The following is a 15,714-nucleotide window of genomic DNA, read 5'->3' as shown; positions in this document are numbered from 1 at the left end:
TTTTTCAGCTTTCATGAAAGAAATCTGAGAAGGGTTGGATGATTCTGTCGAATGCACTGCTTCACCTACCCAAGAGTCCTGAGCACCCTTCTGTGCTGGAACCATGGGGGAAGAAAAAGAAAGAACTTTAATTCATTCAGCTTTCCATTCTGTTTGTCCTAAGCCAAAGGATGGTGAGGAACAGGAAAGAAACCATGTCACAGAGTGCTATACTTCTGTTCTGCAGAAAGAGCTCAAGAACAAGATCAAGGGGCCTCAATGAGCAGGGAGAGAGGTCTGTGCCTGGTTCTCTTTTCTACTGATTGGCAAAAGGACGCAGCACAACAGATACTTTTAACCTTAGAAAAGAAAAAACAGACTTCACTCTGAACTAAGCTAATAAGTTTTATACAGTGAAGTGAAGAAGGGGCACATAAAGACCATAATTTCAAACTATCTCCACATTTATTTCAAAGATGGGTTGTGAAACTGAGCAACTGATACCCTTGTAACTCTTACGGTATATAAAGTATTCCCGTGCTTTTCACACATAATACCTTGTTTACTTCTCATGGAAATCCTGTGCACGGGTACCCATGTTTCTAAAATGAAAGTATGTAAGCTTGAAGAAACATACAATGTTTCAGAAACACACATGGTTCGGAAATAAGAGCGGAAACCCAAAATTTCAGCAGGCAGACAGCTTCACCAACTTCAGAGGCTTCTAACACTATCCCCAAATGTATGCACAGCAAAACCACCAATATGAATAGCAGAGACACCTCTGCAAATTACCTCTACAGGTATGCAACCTCTGTACAAAACTCAACAGCCCACCATGAGGGTGAACCATCAAATGAAGAAACAAGAAAACCTTCATAATGATGACTTGAAAGGTCCAAGAGAAGGACACTCTGTCTACTAGGTGGGGGAAAAAATTGTTATATAATTTACATTTTAAAATACTTAAACACTTTGCCATTTCATGAGCTAATCTTCAATTTTTACAACTGAGATATAAAGAGTTGAGGTGATAAGTACCTGTTCCTCTGTTTTTAGATCACCGAATTCTTGCATAAAGGTGGTTTCTGAAGGGAAGCGACTTGGTTCCAAGAAATTCAGCAAGCTAAAGAGCTCTTCCACAGTGTTCTGTAGCGGGGTCCCCGTCAGCAGCACTTTGTGTTCCTATGGTAACACAAGAAAAGCAACTGACCACACTGCAACAAAAACAGACTCTCAGGACTAATGCTTTCCTCTGTGTCTCCATTTTTCTGCTTCTGTTCGTCAGTGGCAATTTAGCACCCACCCTACACCAAGTATAGAAATAAGGCATGAAGATGGAGACTGGGGAAGAATATGGTTCCTGCTTCAGATGCATGGACATGTGGAAGGTGTTCCCTAGAGCTCTACAGGCCCCTTTGGTATCTTCATGTTTTTGCTTCTTTCGGAGGTTATTAAGTCAATATTTTAGTAGGATGGTTTTCTAAATCCCCTAAGTCCCCGTGCTTTTTCTCGACCAAAGTTAAGTTTTTTCCTGAAATCCCTAGACTGAGAGAAGGCGTTCATGCTTCTTTCTGTTCTCTACATCAACAGTACTCTCATCTTTCCATCTGCTTCCTGCATGACTCACTTTAGAGACAAAAGAAGTTCTTCTAAATGCAACAGCATATGAAAAACTATTTTGTTCTTCAAAAATTTCCAACTGGCAAAGAGGTCAGCTTGGTTTTAAATACCACAATCATCTAGGAAAAAAAAAATCAAATGCTATTTCTAACTTTGTCTCTTTGAACCAAGTTAGGTATTTCTTCGATTAATTCTGTTTATGAATTTTTTCCAACTTTCCTTTTGTACTCTGACACAAAGAAGTTGTTTTAAAACAATCAGTCTTAACAGTAATAAGTTTATAAATCTTAAGAGTCTTATTATTTCCCTCCTTGTTTGATCATTTGGTGTACAGCACAACTAATCTAGTAGTGTAAGACCAATATTCTGACTTAACTTGGAATCTGTTGCCAAACATAGTATATGCTCAGTAAATACTAGCAGAATGAAATCTAAGAACACACTTATTTTCTTCATATCTACTACGTCTTGTCAATGAGGCTCTGTGAAAGTGAGGTGAAGCAGTTCAATATATTTCCCCTCTTGTCCTCCCCTCCAAGTAGATGTGTCTGATCAAAGATGCATATACCAATATCACCTTCAGAGTTTTAAATTATTAAAAGTGAAGAGCCAGAAAAATCAGTTAGGATTTTCTAATGTATAACCATAGTAGTGGGGTTACATGGGCAATAATCGCTGATATGCCCAAGTTCTAAATGACCCTGTGGAAGAATTTTTTTTAAACTACTGTCACAGATTCAGGAAAAGCATTATTATTGTTAAAAGGGGTGGGGAGGGGGGAGAGAGAGAGGGGTATGTGCAATTGTCTCCCAATTTCTTTATATCCTTTATTATTAAGTTAAATCCTAAATATTTAATCAAATCCTTTAAGAGTTTAAAGTGTATATAATTTATTAATTTCAAAAGGAATGTATTTGTGTAAGGGAAAGGAACTCCTTTTTGATGCTGCTTCACTTCAATGACTGCTCAACAGGCAAATACACCACATAATTACAAATACAACCCTTACAATCCTTTTGTACAGTTGCACATGAGTAATGGAATAAAACTAGGTTTCAGTTTGAAAGTAGGTAATAATTTTAGAATATGGGATTACTACACACAGTATCATAAGCATCCTTTAAGAAATTCAGGCTATCAACCATACCACCTCCAAGCTCCACTATGACAGAAGATATGCTTTTGCCCTGAAAATATTACCATTCTTTTTAGCTCTGATGGAATGATATGCATTTAGTTTCATTTCAGCAGACTTTTTAATTTGTGTGGGACCTCCTAGCAATGAAATGATGAGAAAACAGAATTGATGAAGAACTAATACAACCTCCCTGGCTTCTTCTTGTCAAGGGGGGACAAGGAGCCAATTCTGCTTTCCCAAAGCTCCCATGGAGAACTGAGGGGATAGTGACTGCCCCTCCACATATCACCTTCACAAACACTTCCTTTCCTCAGGAGAGGGGAAGACACTCAGTAGTCATCTTCATTTCCTGAGAATGAACCTGGAGATCACCCCACCAAGGACATTTTCACTTAACTCACTACAGCTCAGGAAGTAGCAGCTCCTTAAGAACTGCACTGTAACTGGGTACAATTACTATCCACTGTTTTGACCCTAACTTATTTCTAGGAAAGAAACACAAAGAGTAATAAGTGGATAAGTTCTAATGATACTTATTATAAGTAATGATTTAAATACCAAGCAATGAGTTGTTCAGAGCTGCAAAAATACAATTATATTCTGCCTCTGACCAGTAATGTCCATTTTCCATTTTAAAACATCTCTTATGAGATAAAAATTCCTGATCATCAAAAAAATTATTAGTCAAGTCAGCCAGGGATGAGTTACAGGTATTCTGAGTCCTTGGGCTGACCAGCAGAGATGTGACAGTCAGGGACGCCCAGGACTGGTCTCCTGTGGTAGTAAAGCAGCCATCTCTGTTTGTCCCAGTGTGGCATACAAATATCATCATTTTATATGTGTGCCATTATGGGAAAGGCTTAAGGAACACTGTGATGTGTAACAGAAAATTATTTGGACAATAGATCCTAATCCATTAATGAAATATTAACATAAGTAACAGAGAATTCTTCAAAGCATTCTGATGATAATTAGATTGGTGATAGTTAAAACTAATTTGTACTCATCAATAAAGGATTGTTTTGCAGTAAGAATCTACAATATGGGAATATATGAACTAGTACTAGAACACAACTGAGATAAACTAGGTCAGATGACTGTGTAAGTCTTTAGGAAATGGTCTATAAGTCTCTTAGTGGAAGCCCAAGAAGGGGAACCCTACTCAATAGGCTATGTGTAGCTGTGAGCATTAATGTGTACCCCCACATAGAGGTATGCTTCAGTGTAATGCTGAAGGATCACCTGGAAAAGCCAAAGAGAGCCATGGGGTTACTCCTTCCATAGGCACAGCACATGTCTTCAAGACTATTCTGTTTCTAAGTGCTCTCTCACTTGTCTTATGGATTGGCCACCAAATAATAGTAAACTGCTTTGCATAAGACTTATAGGACAGTGTCTGTAATGGTTTATTAGGGAGAAAAATGGGAAAGTCTACCCTAAATAATATAACAGTCAGATGTCTTCCTTTAAGCAAAACTTGATTTTGCCTGTTTTTAATTAAAAGAATAGTAGGCTAATCTAATCTCCTTAATTTAAGAATAAAAGGAGCTGCTTCAAAGAAGCTGCAAAAGAAAGACTTTAGGTGCTCTTTTCAGTAGTACCAGGCTTCGGTTTTAAAAAAAAAAAAAAAAAAAAAACAGTATAGCTATAAACATACAAACTGTTCCTTACCATCTCCAATTCTCAATTAGTAAGAGATCAAATTAATTTATAGAAGTCAGCATTAAAGGGATTTTTAAAATCTTTTTTAAAACTTTTTTGGTGCTCATCAAATCACCTAATACATTTTAAATGACAGTAGTATTGTCTTCAAACTGTACATTAAAAATTAAAAAAAATGATCATAACCAACTTGTAAACTATGGTGCAATAACAATTTTTGATAATGGAGAGTTCAGAATACATCATGACATTGCACAGGTTTTGCAGATAGCCTATGAAGAGAGGCATAGGTCAAATTCAGAGCAGTGCAACTACCAAGTCAGACACAATTCTATTCAGGCTCAATGAAATCACCAATATGATCACTGACCAAGTCCATCATCTTGAGTCCCTCCAATAGCTTGCAGTTCCTATTCTTCAGCCTGTGGGCTTCATCGATAACCACACAGCGCCATGGAATATTCCGCAGCTCAGGACAATCAGTCAAAATCATCTCAAATGTAGTGATGATGGCATGAAACTTATAGGACCCCTTTATCACGCGACCCTACAAGAACAACTCAGAATCATTATTTAGCACTAATGACTACACTGATAATTTTGAGGATGAATGCATAGCATAAAACAGAAGTATTTATCTCTTTGGTTCCATCTTCATTGTAGATAACATATTCTGTTTTAAAAGTTATTTTGGAGGCTTTAAGGTGCTATGAAAAAACAAAGTTTTAAAATCTTTCCTTTAAAAAAACTAATTAGAAAACTGTTACTGTATTTCAGATACAATTTTCTTCTAGATCACAAGCAGTAAAGTACCAGTAAATGCACAATCTATTGACACCCTGCAGACTTTATATACAGTGAAAGGCCAAAGAGACTGGGTGCTACACTAACTTTTGAAACTTTAAAAAAAAAAAAATTTTTTTTTTTTTAACTTTTGCAACTGATTTTATTCTTTTGGCACTTCCTATCAAATGCTAAAATCCTGGAAATGAAAAAACATTCACTTAGGATAGAACTTATAATTCCCAAATCTCAAAGATTAAAATATAGATTTAAATATTTTCTCCTATAATTATGGAATTGTATGTTAGATTTCAGGTTTAAAAACAGAAACAAACATACATATAAAACAACTCTCTTATTTTCAATTACAGAATGGACTTCCATTTACTACTTACAGTTTAAAACTGTTTTAACACATATGATCCTTCCTTATCACATCATTCATAATGTTTCACTGTTAATGTAATTTCATAAGCAAGCACTGAGAATAAGAAAAATTACAGCAGTTGCTACTAAAAGCCAAAGTATAAATCCCTCCGCTGGTGTGTATTTGGATTTCTGCAATGCCTAATATTTTTCACTTCTAGCAACATATTCTTCTATTCACTTTTAATATCATTTTTGTTTAGTTTTGTCTTAGGAATACAAAATAAAGCTAACATGGTAATACATTATATGAATTTCAGTGATCATATAAGGTAAAGATATTTTCTAATCAAATATTCAGAATGAAAATATGCTATAAAAATAAAGGGCAGTATTCACACTTGTAGAAAGATAATACAAACTAACTGGGCAAGAAATTTCAAGCAATTTCCCAATTTAGCAAAAACTGAGACCTTCCCCCAAGTCACTGACAGTGACTTTTTAAGTCAGAACTTTCAACACCTTAAGATGCACATAAATGAGCATAAGGAATACAATCTGTGAAATTTTACCTGGGGATCTTTGAAGTACATTTCATACAACTGAATGGTCCGACGACTAGCTTGACTCCCATGATACACAACCACGTTCAACTCTGTCCAGGTTCGGAATTCCCTTTCCCAGTTGGGGATTGTGGACAATGGGGCAATTACTAAAAAAGGGCCATGGATTCCTTTCAAATATATCTCATAGAGAAATGTAATGGACTGGATAGTTTTTCCCAAACCCATTTCATCTGCTAAAATGCAGTTTCGCCTTTAGGAGGGAAAAAAAAATAAGAAAGTTTAGTGAGTTCAGATACTGCTCTCTTTTATATCTATCTATCTACATACACACACACACACAACCACACAGACGTTACTCACGAATGCATATCCATATGGATTTAGATTTTTTTAGTCAACAAAATACATTTTTAAACAAAATTATCTAAGAAATAAAATTGCTTCTACATATTTGTCAATCTCTCTATTGACATTTGTTGAATAAATATCGACTGTTACCAATGCTTGCTTTTTAAAAATTTTTCATTAGAGCTAAATATTATTTATATTCTTTTTGATTACTATTTTCAATAACTTCAAAGAGCTACAATCTTTTCTAAAAGTAAAGACGAACATGTTGTACATACATGTTGTACCAATTGAAAAGCAGCCAGTTCACTCCCTCCAACTGGTATTCCCTGAGTTTGTTATTGTTTTTATACTCCCTGGAACTCTCTGATTTCTTCCAATCATCAGCAGGAGGTCGCTCCTGTTTCAAATATAGTAAATCCCATTAGTGGTTTCTTGAAGACCACGCCACTATGCTATTTTCAAATTAAATTCTCTATCATGAGCCAATTCTTACCACACGCTCTGTTTCCGGCTCCCTGGACATGAGTTTCTCAAACTCTTCGATCTTGGCTTGATCTATGTCCTGCCTCAGCTCCCACGTGCTGTCTTCATAGGGAAGTGAGCACCACTTCACCAGATAATGAGTCACAGGCTGGACCAGGTTTAAAAAAACCAAAATTGAATTCACTTGACCAAATATAATGTTAAGGAAAAATATGTGCTCTATTTCATCTATCAATAGATGGTACCTCAGTGTCGGGAACACCAAATTTGAAGATGTCTTAAAACTATACCCACTACTAAATAGTTGCCTCTGGTCTAAACTGGAAACAGAGTTACAGGGCATTATCAGAACAAAATTAACTTTTAACCTAAATCACTGGTCATGTTCAAAAGCCAGAAAGTATACAGGATTAGCTGGTAAATACCAAGAAGCTAAATTTGAGCCTCATTTTCCCCTGTGTACATCATTAAGCATATGATTCAGGCTTCTGAAGTAAAATCATTGCATACTTACACGTTTATGTAATTGATTAGTTTCTTAAAGAATGAAAAATAGGCAAATTTATTAGGATATCTGCCATTCCCTTGGAGAAAGAGATGTTGTTTGTATATAACCACATTTTAAAAATACTAAATTTGAGTTCTAGAAGACTGAAGGGCAAAATACTTTGAGTAATGCAGATCAGTAGGATTTCCTCTTTGTCTTTCCTCTAGAAAACACTTCAGTTTGTTGGCCTTCATTTCAAGAGCAAGGTACATTGACCTGGTTGTGATGTTAAAAATATTTGCTGCGCAATGCAAATAAGGTTTAAAATCAAAATTTTTAAAATATAACTAAGTAAAATTAGAAAAATAAAGATACTGTTACAGTCTTTGAAATCTCATGGAATTTCACTATCTAGAATTCAGAGTAACTTGGGAGTCTCTTGACAAGTCTCCCTAGATAAGCAAGATCCAAACACCTAAAACAAAACTCGGTTTACTAGAAGCAGTCAGGAATGACAGAACTCATGGCAGGTCAGCACACTGTCACCAAGACACATGCTCAGAAATCACTAGAATTGTTTTTATTCTTACTTTCTTATCAAATGTTCTTTACAACCTCGTAGGGTTTGCAAAGCAACAGAAAATGCCAGGTCTGGGATCTCATGAAGAGAAATATTTTCTATTAGCCTCTGTGTATCTTGTTAAACGAAGTTTACCAACTTCACTAAGGAAGTCCAATGCTAAATAACATTTAACCCAATCCTGCTACCACAGTACTCTTGACTACATACAGGAACTTTGTGCTACATGATAGATACACACCAAAATGCACTGAAGTCTTTATTGATCATGTTCTAGAATTGTGAAAAATGTCAAAATAGTTCAGATTGAAAGTTAGTTTTTTTTAAAAAGCTCTAAACAAAAAACATATTGAGTGTTGTTATTATATCATAAAATAACAAATCATTAAATTCCAATTAAATTTTAGATCATGTGTATCACGATCCAAGGCTCTGAACAGGAATAGGTCTAGGTTTCTCTCATCTCTAAACACAAGAGCTGCCTGAACCACCATTCTGTAATACAAATGATCTCCTATTACCTCTCCCCGGTCATCTGTGCTACGTGCAAAGTCCATTATCCGGTCAACCTCCACATAATCTGGATTAAAAAGCTCATCCTCAATCTGCACCAAAGGGGGAAAAAAGAAGTAAAATATTTATTTCCTGACAGGAAACACTGTTTCACTTTTCACAAGGCAATAATATTTTGGATCACAGTGATACAAAATTTATATTTGGCAGATTCTATTATATTAATTGAAATGCTACAATTTAGCAAAATCATTCCCCATGAGGAAACTAGACTTCTTAGACTTTGTTAACAGAGTCTTTTAATTACTGTGTGAAACCTTTTACTGTGAGAGAATGTTTAAGAATATTTTAAATGAAGTGTGAAATTACAATTCACTAATGAGCAATCCAAAAGGCTTATGGCATGCAATGCATTTAGCATTCTTGAAACTACAGTTTGCAATAAAGAATCAGAGCCATGCACATGAAGTGCTACTGGAGTCTCATCACTACTTGAGTTGCCTGGTGGTCTATAGCATCATTTACAGAATGTTATTCAAAAGCTATAAACACTGAAGCCAATGGATTTTTTTTTTTAGCATGAAAAAGTTTATGATGTTTGGTAGTCTTTACTAATCAGTATTACTACCTCACTTAGAATAACAGTCTTGTCATGAATCTTATATATGTGAATAATTTATTTGTACTGAATATAGAGTAAGTAAAAGAATTAAGGATACAGAAATGAGGCCTAAAATAATTGAATCCTTTAGCCAATATTTCAACAATTTTTACAAAACTAAAGCAAAACTACTTGTTCACAAAGTTATCTCATGTGAAAGAATAGAATATGGCTCAAAAGTAAGTTATAGATCAAGTCATACTGAGAAGCAGCCAGGGTCAAATAAGTTTTCATATCTGAGTTAGAAAGCCAAAGATAATGATTACACAAATGGTATATGCCTCTACTTCATGTACAAACAGAGAAACAGGATGTATTCCATTTATTTACAATAAAAATGAATTAAAAAAAAAAAAAGCCAAAGATACATCATTATGTAGTGCTACAGGTTAATAATATAGCTGTGTTAAAACACTTAACAAAAGGCAAATTAGATGTCACTTAGACACCATTGCAGGTTGAAAAGATAAGCTATCAGTCGCACACTGTCAAGGAGAACGAACATTCTCTGGGCTACCAAGCCCACTTAAAACACTCAGTTGGGTCCTTTGAATTGTGACTTATGAACCAAAAAACAAAAATATAAAAAAATGTGCTCCAACTGTCTCAGGTTTTTTCACACAGGTGAACAGCAAGGAAAAACATGGCAATAAAATGTCCAGTTAAGTTACAATGTTAATGTGCTAATGCGCTGATTTTCTCAGAAGCTTCTAAATTGAGAGAAACAATATGTATGTATTATTTATTCATATACAATAGGAACCCTAATATGTTCCACAAAGCAGGTTTTGACTGCAAGAGCTCTCTTTAAGACAACTTGTTCGTCAACATAAGTTTTCATATTCAATGCTGAGTTGAACTTTTCCTACATCTCTACCCATTAAGTGAGTAATGTTTGTCATCATGCATGTGATGAAATTTCTAGTCTAAACAATTTTTTTTAAACAGACTTTAGGTGTAGCAGACTTATAAGGAGCCCAACATGCAACAAAGAATGTAAAAGAAACTGAAACTGAAAATCTGAAAGTAGTAGAGCTTTGGAATACTTGAAGCCATGATCACTTGTGGCATAAAACAAACAAGTAGGGGTATGTGAATGGAGGGGAGGGGCGGGAATGTAAAAGCAGGGGTGAGGTGTGTTGTTATTCTTCTCTGCCAACTCCCATTCAGGACAGAACTTAAAATTTCTGGTTGCCAATTTACAAGCAAGATAATGTTTTCCAGTCATGGTACATGCAATTCACAGAGACGACAGGTTCAGACAAACAGGCTATGTAGCTAGGTCCAGGCACAAATCCATAAAGACCATGTGACCACAGGAAACAGAGACCAAATAAATTTAATAAACAGGCCCAGGATTTAAGGATGGAGGAAAGCTGTCATTGTACTTTTTCCATTTTTCCTCCCACAGATATTCAAAAAAGGTCAGTAGAACATATGATATCTTTCTGGAGGGAGGCTAATGATTTCAACTCACCTAATATCACCAAAATTCAAACTTTAGTTTCTCTAAGAAGGGCAGGAGAAAGAGAAACTCATAATATTTTCCTCAAAACCAACCTTTCAAAAAACAAATATGTTAATATTCTCTGAGGTGTAAGAACTAAGTCATATTCAAGTAACTCTCTGTCACTCAATACAAACTACTACACTGCCCATCAGGCTGGGCCCTCAAGTCACACAGCTGTTGATACAGATGGGTGTCTGTGGAAGAGCACTGGTCAGATCTCTGTCCGGTATAGACTTAACTGCCCACTGGCTGGGACCACAGAGATCTGGTTCCAGGACAGCAGAGACTGGTCACCCAAGATTCTAAGGATTCTGTGACATCGAAATACTAAATGCTCTTGTGTTTCACACTTCTCATCTCCACAATGGGTGGCAGTACACGGAAGGATATTAAGCAGGTATTATTTTGCATCAATTTTCATCCTTTAGTTTACATTCAGTTAATTCTTTTATAAGGAGGGGAACTAAGAAATCAGCAAATCTTTTCTTTCAATATTAGAGATTTTCTTTCATCCCTTTGAGGTTACAAGTGAAAGCCAAACTGGTGCTTAAAAGTCTACAGACCCCAGTAATCAGCTTGTGAAAGCATTTAAAAATACATATAAATGCAATTGACTATGCTGGGAGGGAATAACCTAGCACTTCTTGTACATGCAGGTTTTCTCCCCTGCAGTTGGCACTGCCATCTTTCCACAACTGACAACCTAGGATTCAGGAGTGCAGGCAGAGACACCACACCAGCTTCTACAGCATGGCACAGCATTTGTGAAAACAAGCACTGACTTGAATAGGAGAAAATTTCCATATACTTTTCCCAACAGAAGTTAGACTTTTATATTCTGGAACTTGTACTTCATATTGACTGTAGAGTTTATTTTTACCTGCTAACTCTAAACAGAACTTAAGTTTACTTGCTTTTCTCATCAACTACTAACTGCATTTTCATTACAAGATTTTAATCACACTATCACCTCTATTTCCACATAACATCTTAAGGACCAGTATCTTCTAGACTCAGCAACAGGAAGAATGAGAAATTTCCTCTTTACAAAATTTTTAGCAATAACCAGTAACCAATATGCAAGTAACAGCATCAAATGAAGCAAAGTAGTTTTTCTTAATAAGTTGCTGAACTAAAATTAAAAATTCAGACTATTTTAATAAAGCAAATACTTTAGAAAAGTAGCCAGGTATCTCATACCTCTGAAAGGAATTTGTTCTGGCCCTGTTTTGCCTTAAATCGTTTAATCTTTTGCTGAATTCTCTTATCTTTTTCCAGATCTTCTACTGATGCCCATTGACAATGAAGATAAGAGCTGAAAGAACAAAATAATAACACATAGAAAATAATCCTTTGATGTGTCTTTTAGTATTAAAAAAATTAACTAAACAGATCATTAACAAAGTAACCTGCTCACTTACTTACAGGGATGCTAGTATCATTCAATATAACAAGTAGAGTAACACAGAATCAATAACAGTGACTAAAATTCACCTTCTGCCCCAACCCTCCACTCTCTTACCCAATACAAATGAAAAAAATCAAAAGCAGAAAAAGGCCTAAAAACAAGCTTTTTTCATAAGTGAATGGATTATACTTTGGTATAAAACAACCAGTACTACAGGGTGGACTTAATTGTGAATTTATGCTTTGAGCTTTTTATTATTGAGAAAGAAGAGGTGTTGTGTGCTCATGACTTACACAAGGCCTATCATGCCTGTCCCCAAAGTGAACCAGACCCAATGTTTCTAGAGCAATCAGGAGGAGAGGACCACCATCTGCACCCTCACCCATGGCCCACATACCCGCTCAGTTCCTGTCTCCCAGTCTGTGCTCTTCCAGGAGTTGAAACAACTTCCCTGGTGAACTTCCATTCATCAGGTCCACACTTGCAATGGGCAAGTCCCACCCACTTCAGACTTCCCACCTTGAGGCCTTTTCTGCCTTCCCTAACCTGATCATGAACACACTCAACCCTCCCTTTTCCTTCCTGTGACTCCTAGGCACAAAGTTAATGTATGGTACCTCCCACATTCTTCTGTTTGATATTTCAAGCCTTTTGTACCGTCATCTTCTCCCTGCCCAGCAAAAGCCTCTCCTGTCTCATCTCTCTTTCTGATGATAACTTTAAAAAAAAAAAAAAAAAAAATGCAATGCTTGAATGTATACCTATTTCAGAATCAAGGTACTGCTATCTAGAAATTATGCAGTTATTATAGAACCTTTTTAAAATGAATAATAATATGGAAAATTCTTGTGATATGTAATGCCACAAAATTGATATTTATGCAATGTCTAAGACACATTTTCAAAGGTAGAACTGACTTAGTCCTTCTATAATTGACTATAGGAGAAAAGGATCTTAAGTACATGTGCATCATATAGATATGATTTAATATAAACCTGTGGGAACTGGGGTTGTAGTTCAGTGGTGGAGCACTTGCCTAGCATGTGTGAAGCACTGGTTTGATACTCAGCACCTCATATAAATAAATAAAATAAAGGTCCATTGACAACTCAAAAAATATTTTTAAAAAATCTGTGCATGCATGGAAAATAGACCAAATGAAAATGCATCAGAATGTTAATAATGATTACTTCTGAGTAGTAACATTCAAGTATCTTATTTTCTACTTTGAGTTATTCACATTTCAAATAGTTAAATAAATGCTGCCATAATCAGAAACAAATATAAAAATAACCTACTCTAGTCTTCCAGTTATTTGATTGAAAAAGTCACGTGTGCAAGCAGTATTTCTGTCTTGGGCAAGGGAAAAATGCACAGAAAGTACCACCAGCCTTCCCTTGTCCCCAGCTGGACACAGGCACTGATGCAAGGGGTCCGGCCCTGCTCTCCTACTTGTAAACTATGTTGAAAATTTCAGTCAGTGACTCTGCTTTCCAACCCGATGATAATCCACTCTAGAGGTTTAATAAGGGAGAAAGACGAAGGAAAAGGAAGAGGAAAGTCCAAGGTTGACTGTCATGTTTGAGTACAGAATTAAGGCAAACAAGGAAAAAAAACTCACTGATGGAACAGTAATAGCAATTCCATCTGAAATACTAAGGAAAATGTTACAAAGGAATAAACTATATGAAAGATATCATAAAACTAATAAAAAATAATCCAAACCAGACCCTACAAATGACATAGTTTTGAGTCACTATGGAAAACAAAACCTCAGTCCAGTGTGGTGGCCCATGTCTGTAATCCCAATGGCTCTGGAGGCTGAGGCAGGAGGATCCCAAGTTCAAAGCCAGCCTCAACAAAAGTGAGGCACTAAGCAACTCAGTGAGACCCTGTCTCTAAATAAAATACAAAATAGGGCTGGGATGTGGCTCAAGTACCCCTGAGTTCAATCCCTAGTACTCCCCTCAAAAACTTTTTTCATTTCAAAACATAATTTTTCTTTAGCTTCACACAACCAATAACCAGTAAGAACACATGATGCTTATGAAAATCACTTTTATAATACCAACAAAGATGAAGTACTTAGCAAGATATTTAATAAGAAATGTACAAAATTCATATAAGGAAATATTTAAAGGCATTCTTTTAAAGACATGAGATTATCACTGAATCAACTGGAAAGACAGTCTATTTTTATACAGTACAACTCAACATCCTAAATCATAAACTTATAAACTTAATACAATATAAATAAAAACAAACATTTTTTTACGGAACTATAAAAGTTAATCCAAGACTTTCTGCATAAAAATAAAGATGCAAGAATATTCATAAAAACATTCAAAAGGAGATATTACAAGGGAAAACTAGATCCACCAGACAATCAAGTATACTATAAAGCCTCTGTGAGCAAATGTGATTCTGGCTCATAAACACAGACACAGATCAAAGGAATAAAGTCCAGTGATAGACCCCAATAAATACACAGTGTTGGCACATGATGAAGACTGCATCTCAAATCACCGTGGCAAAGACAGACATTTTAATAACAGCATTAGAAAAATATAGTCATATGCTATATTTGTTTTGGTCAATGTAAGTTTTCGTCAATAACAGACCACATAAGATGGTGGTCCCATAAGTTTCTAATGGAGCTGAATATTTTCCATTGCCTAGCGATGCTGTAGCCATCTTAATGTCATAACAAAACATGTACTTGTGTTTGTGGTGATGCTGGTGTACACAGACCTCCTACACTGCCTGTCACACAAAAGCACTGCACACACAATTATGCACCATTTATAATTCTCAATAATAAACAATTATGTTACTGTACATATGCTTATGTATTTAGTAGACTATCCTTTCATCATTATTTTAAAGTGAACTCCTTGTATTTGGAAAGTTTACTGAAAAAGAGCATGCCAAGTTACCTGGCAGCAGCTTCATACACCTCATCTCCACCGTCTCTTGGCTACATCAACAGGCCATGTGGAATGACTGACACATACCATTTGTGTATGTGCACTCTATGGTGTTCACACAATGGGGAAATTAACTAACGCTGTGTTTCTCAGAATGGAGCCCTGTAGTTAAGTGATGTATGACTGTATTTGGAAATGAGTAAAATTAGAGACATGTCTTACACCACAAGAATGATACCAGAATGATACAAAAATGAATCATGCATCTAGCTAGACAGGAAAAAGGAAACCATACAAGTATTAGAGGAAAACATGGGCTAATTCTTCTTCAACATGGGTATGGAGAAGGATTTTCTCTCTATAACACAAAAATCAGATACAATAAAAGACATCCAACTATAATACATTTTTAAAAAAATTTATAATGCAATAAATACCATAAATCAAGTCAGAAGGCAACAAAAACAGAAAAGACAAGTGCAGCTACAACCCAAATAAAGTACTAATATAAAACAACACTTAAAAATTGAGGAAAGCATGACAGAAAAAGACATACACAGACAAGTTACAATATAAGTGTGGCGATGAAGTTAACAGAAAGATGTTGTTATTCACAGCAAGAGAAAATTCTGACTAAAACTTCTTTGAAATGCACTCTCTCACAATAATTAAAGACA

General features: G+C 35.7%; 1 protein-coding gene across 7 annotated transcripts in view; it reads right to left on the bottom strand.

Annotated features, from left to right (window-relative positions):
- Positions 1-15,714, bottom strand: part of CHD7 (chromodomain helicase DNA binding protein 7) — a 182,338-nt gene that overhangs the window by 36,614 nt on the left and 130,010 nt on the right. For 5 of the 7 annotated variants that reach the window (XM_079144292.1, XM_079144288.1, XM_079144290.1 and 2 more), the window contains exons 9-16: positions 12,728-12,827; positions 11,903-12,017; positions 8,540-8,623; positions 6,962-7,099; positions 6,744-6,865; positions 6,124-6,367; positions 4,773-4,949; positions 1,021-1,164 (exon numbers count right to left, since the gene is read on the bottom strand). In XM_079144292.1, coding sequence (XP_079000418.1) covers positions 1,021-1,164; positions 4,773-4,949; positions 6,124-6,367; positions 6,744-6,865; positions 6,962-7,099; positions 8,540-8,623; positions 11,903-12,017; positions 12,728-12,827 — 1,124 coding nt within the window. The remainder of the gene's footprint in view (positions 1-1,020; positions 1,165-4,772; positions 4,950-6,123; positions 6,368-6,743; positions 6,866-6,961; positions 7,100-8,539; positions 8,624-11,902; positions 12,018-12,727; positions 12,828-15,714) is intronic. The other 2 variants (XM_079144293.1, XM_079144294.1) reach the window with 1 other exon arrangement.

This window comes from Sciurus vulgaris, assembly GCF_902686455.1.
Source record: "Sciurus vulgaris genome assembly, chromosome: 1".
In the NCBI taxonomy this organism is placed as follows: domain Eukaryota; kingdom Metazoa; phylum Chordata; class Mammalia; order Rodentia; family Sciuridae; genus Sciurus; species Sciurus vulgaris.
This window is presented reverse-complemented; position numbering and strand designations above follow the sequence as displayed.